At 33.7% G+C, this 5,022-nt stretch overlaps 1 protein-coding gene across 2 annotated transcripts; it reads left to right on the forward strand.

Annotated features, from left to right (window-relative positions):
• The first annotated feature begins 288 nt into the window (after positions 1-288).
• On the forward strand, positions 289-4,601 carry LOC133783070 (probable receptor-like serine/threonine-protein kinase At5g57670). 2 transcript variants are annotated; one of them, XM_062222603.1, is made up of 10 exons: positions 289-714; positions 808-926; positions 1,011-1,129; positions 1,225-1,343; positions 1,683-2,054; positions 2,296-2,550; positions 2,758-2,915; positions 3,025-3,240; positions 3,351-3,500; positions 4,213-4,601. In XM_062222603.1, the coding sequence occupies exons 1-10, from the start codon at positions 579-581 to the stop codon at positions 4,369-4,371; spliced, it is 1,803 nt and encodes a 600-aa protein (XP_062078587.1). In that variant the 5' UTR covers positions 289-578; the 3' UTR covers positions 4,372-4,601. The 2 variants fall into 2 exon arrangements, with proteins under 2 accessions (XP_062078587.1, XP_062078588.1); XM_062222604.1 differs by having other exon boundaries at positions 1,686-2,054.
• The last annotated feature ends 421 nt before the right edge of the window (positions 4,602-5,022 follow it).

Below are 5,022 nucleotides of genomic sequence, written 5' to 3' on the forward strand. Positions count from 1 at the left end.
AATCTCTCATTCTCTCTCTTTCTCATCCATTCAAATGATAAGAGTGGTTAGTTATTCATTCATGATGAAGTGAGAGAGAGAGAGAGAGAGAGGAGCTCTTTTTGGGTGGGCACTTAAACTTAGCCACCAAACTAAAAAAGAAAACACTTTTTCCTTTTCTTCCCTTCGTAGTTTGAAGAAGTCTTTTCTCTTTATGGCTTCTATAGCAAGACAAATCAAATAAGTGCTCACAACCTTTGCTTATACCCCAAAGCACCCCCAACCATAACACTTAATTGCATCTATACAAAAACAGAGAGAGAAAGACACATAGACACACAAAAACAAAATCAATCAGTTTCTCTTATATTTTTCCACTGTAGAAAGTTTTCTAATGCTTCTTAAACAAGAATAATGGAATGAGAACACACTACACTTCCAACTGAACTTTAATCATGCTGTCATCACCTTTCTACCTATTCTTATACTCCTTGTCTCTTCTTGACAAGATCATTCATTCATCAAACCAAAATAACTGACATTTTCCCAGGAAACTTTTTGGTTTCTTTGGAAACTCAAAAAACAAAAAAACAAAAAAAATGGTGTCTTCTTCTTGCTCTTCTAAGATACTCATTGGCATCTCTTTGGACCCAAATGAGAGCAAAGATTTGCTCTCATGGGCAATCACACTTCTTGCTCATCCAAATGATGCTATTGTTGCTGTTCACATTCTTGGTTAGTATGACATATTTTTTACTATCTGAATTGCATGAGTTTGGCCTTAGTTTTTTTAACAATGTTTTGTTACTTTGTTTTGATAACTATAAGTTGGCAAGGAGAGAAAGAAGTGTCAAGTGTCAACCGAGTTTCAATTGCGGCTTCGCAGAGCTAAAGCGTTTGTTATATCTGTATTGGGAGAGTTTGCCAGGACCTGCCAATTCAAACAGGTAAATAAGCTCCCAACTTTGATGAAAAGGTTACAAATTTTCAAGTTAAAGGAAGACTTTAGTTTATTCACTTGACATTTTCAGGTTAATTTGGAGGCTAGAGTTGGCTTTAGCTCCAAAGTAGGAAGAGGTCTAATCAAGGAAGCAAATTCTGTTTCAGCAGACTATCTTATTATTGGAGGCTCAAGAAGCAGATCAAATAGGTGAGAAAACCAGCATAGTACAAAACAAAAATGTCATGTTTTGTCTTTGGTAGTATTATTTGGTCACAATTGACATTGCTCTCTTTGTTGAATAGACCTACAAGCATTGCAAGATATTGTCTTAGAAATTCCCCAAATGGCTGCACACTTGTTGTATTTGGGAAATGTATGCTGCCACAACAAAGTTCAGACTCAGATTCTGCTCACTCCAAAGGTAACCTTATTTCAAGAACATCCCACATAAGACCTGACTTTGTTTTACCATTTTCTCCTAACTTAAAGGGAAACTTATGATGAGGCTTTCTTTTCTGGTTCTTGCAACTATAGTTATGAAATTTGTCCAAATTTAACCATTTTATTTCGAAAGAGATATTTGAGGCAGTGCATACTAATAGATACAAGTGTAGGATCCAGGTATAGATTTATAAGTGAGACCTACATTGCTATGAGTTTGGTGGTGTTAAATCAACTCTGGTTGCTTTTAGTACTTAGTCATGACAGTGTGTTAAAATAAGACTAATCAAAATATGTTTATTACCTGTGTGTTTAATAGCAGAAAGTGTAAAACCAAGTTCATGGTGGACAAAAAGTAACACAGCTATCTCTCCAGCCAAAAAATCAGAATCGAAGAGCAAAAATAGCTCACCGAGAACTGTGCTAGATGAAATCGAAGTAGAGTATCAAAGCACAGAAGATGAGACACTCAGTTGTGGAGATTCAAGCATCACAGATTCAACTTCTGTGACACCAAACTTTACTAAGAAATCCAAACAAAGCAAGCAAAGTTTCTCACCATGCAGGCTTATGTTTTCTTTTATTGGCTCATCATTTAGGAGAAGAAACAGCAAGAAAGAAATTAAAAAGCCTTTGTTAAAGTGCTTTAACTATGAGGAAATCATGAATGCCACAAACAACTTCAACCCAGGTGAGGTTTCTCTACACTAAGCTCGACAAAATTAAGCCTTGTTCGATAACATTTGTGTTTTAGATTCAAATGCATACTTAGTTTTTGAACTCTAACACTATTTTAGATTTGATTCTTGAGCTCTCATTTGTATAGTTTATAGTGTCAAACCTGAAGGGCTATTTGCAGGCTCTTCTATTGTCAATAACATGAATCAATGATTCCGAACTCAAAATAATCTAATGACATTTTCGAGTTTCAGATAATATAGTAGGGCGAGGAGGGTACTCTGAGGTTTACAGAGGTGATCTTTCTAATGGACAAACCATTGCTGTGAAGAGATTAGCTAAGGACAACAAAGATGCTAAGAAGGAGAAAGAGTTTCTAATGGAGTTAGGCATAATTGGCCATGTTTGCCACCCTAATACAGCTAGTTTAGTTGGATGCTGCATTGAGAATGGTCTTTACTTGATCTTCAATTTTTCTCAGAATGGGACTTTGGCATCTGCATTGTATGGTAAGACAATCACATATACTATTTTGATACTCTTAGTTTTAACTTAATTCCAGTTTTAACCATCTATTATCGATAATACTCATTTACTACCGTCGTGTTTTGATACTCTTGGAAAGTTGCCTGTACCACAAGAATATTTTTTAAGTAGTGACACCTTGCACAAAGTGTGTTGATCAAGTTTAGCTTACCATCTCAAACCATTCTCAGGTAATGAAGACACCACTCTTGATTGGCCAATTCGATACAAAATCGCCATTGGAGTGGCCAGAGGCCTGCACTATCTTCACAAATGTTGCAAACACCGCATAATACACCGTGACATAAAAGCTTCAAATGTCCTCCTTGGACCAGACTATGAACCACAGGTAGTAATTAGTAACCAAAAACCAAAACATGTCATCTCTTTTCAATTTTACCATAAAAGCATAAAGTATGTTTTATATATTTGCTCATTTTTACTTCACATTGATGCAGATTACTGATTTTGGACTGGCAAAATGGCTACCTAACAAGTGGACTCACCATGCTGTGATCCCAATTGAAGGGACATTTGGATACTTAGCACCAGAGTATTTTATGCATGGAATTGTTGATGAGAAAACTGATGTTTTTGCTTTTGGAGTTCTTCTCATGGAGATTGTAACTGGTCGTAGGCCTGTGGACTCTTCTAAGAGAAATCTTCTTGTTTGGGTACCAACATTTTTAACTTAAAAATGAGAATAAGTTTCACATGTTACCTATAAACTTTTTTAGTTACATTTAGTGAATAACTGAGTTGTGAGTACTATGATTGTTTGTAGGCAAAACCTCTAATGGAGTCAGGAGACATTGCCAATCTAGCTGATCCAATGATGGAAGGCAAATATGACTCAGAGCAACTCCATAGGCTAGTGCTCACTGCTTCTTATTGTATCAGGCAATCCTCAATTTGGCGTCCCTCCATGAATGAGGTACGATTATTTTGCTAAAATAACAACACCAAAGTTTGAAATTAGAAAAATACCATCATTGATTTTATACTAGCTCCCTCAATGTAAATTTAGGGTTGCTTGAAAAGTTATTTTACAATTATAACTTGTTATTAATGACTTGGTACAGGTACATACAAATATGTTTGAGTACTAGCAACAACCTCCTATTTTAATCTCTCGAGTTAAATTTTGCTCCCAAGAATACAGGAGTACTTTTATTTTTTAATTTTTTTCATGGTGGTGTTCGGTGTAGTTAAGACATCATTTTTTAAATTTTTCAAAAAATCCTAAATAGTTTATACTAAAACAGAATTTTTGATATTCCAGTTTACCATTCGCGCGTATTCGAAAAAATACAAACATGTTTTCGATACTATAAACTATTCAGAATTTTTTGAAAATTATGTCGTAACTACAATGAACACTGCCATGAAATTTTTTTTTTTTGAAAATATATATTTCGGCATATGCTTTTGGGAGCAAAAGTTAACTAAGAGGTTGAAATAGGAGGTTGACCGTACCACTCCAAATTAGAGATTATCTTTCTCATTATCATTAATTATTGTGATATCAACATTCAATTACTATTATCTTTCATTCTGTTTATTATTAAAATATATATATAAAAAAACTTGTATAAGTTGATTTATTTGGAACAATTTTTGACATAATACCCTTTTTTCCAACCAAGGTGTTGGAGCTATTGACCAATGGCCATGATTCTGAGGTTGTAAGAAGCTGGAGAATCCCAAAGTTTACTTCTGATGAGTTAGATGACTACTCCATGGTTAATGGTTATCAAGTTCCAACAGATGAAATTTTAGAGGATTCTTTGAGTTTGACTATGTAGTCTATTTATTTTATTTTATCTTATTTTATTATATTATATTATATTGGGATTTTGCTAGTGTTTTAGAGGTTTTAACTTCATGTCACAAGAGGGTCATGGTTGACTAAGTAATAGAACAAATGTATGGCTCCAATCCAAGCTCATCTCATTATCAGAAAAGTTCATGGCCTTAATTACTTATGCTTGGAATCTAAGAGTAATAGAGCAAAGTATATCAAGTTTTTATATTAGTTTTACATGTTAGAAAAGAGTGGAAGTGCTATATTACTTGCCATTTTTTTTGGGGGGGTTGATTCTTGTATGAGATTTAATGAATTTTGATGACCAAGTTAATGTATATTTAAAGTTCAAAAGGCATATCAAGTTGATTATTGAACAAGTGGAATATATATCAACACTAATAATGAGCCACCATACTAATCCAATCAGATAATGTGTAATTGCTAGTGCAAAGATCCTTTATCCCATATTATCGTATAACAAAGTTATTGAAATACTGCTAATATAAGCCTCCATCTTCAAAATAATAATAATAATAATTTGTAACATAGCAAAATCACTTTTTTTCTTGATGAAATATTTATTTTATTTTTTTATAAAGAATACTGAATTTACTTCTGTTCTTTTTTGTTATAAATCAATAGTGTAGTG

Source organism: Humulus lupulus, chromosome 6 (assembly GCF_963169125.1).
Source record: "Humulus lupulus chromosome 6, drHumLupu1.1, whole genome shotgun sequence".
NCBI classification, from domain to species: Eukaryota; Viridiplantae; Streptophyta; class Magnoliopsida; order Rosales; family Cannabaceae; genus Humulus; species Humulus lupulus.

Excerpts from the sequence above, each read along its gene's own strand:
- LOC133783070 (XM_062222603.1), top strand. The coding sequence starts at position 579 with ATGGTGTCTTCTTCTTGCTCTTCTAAGATACTCATTGGCATCTCTTTG. Across the intron at positions 2,055-2,295 it reads CACAAACAACTTCAACCCAG|ATAATATAGTAGGGCGAGGA; the intron begins GTGAGGTTTCTC and ends TTCGAGTTTCAG. Across the intron at positions 3,241-3,350 it reads AGAGAAATCTTCTTGTTTGG|GCAAAACCTCTAATGGAGTC; the intron begins GTACCAACATTT and ends GATTGTTTGTAG.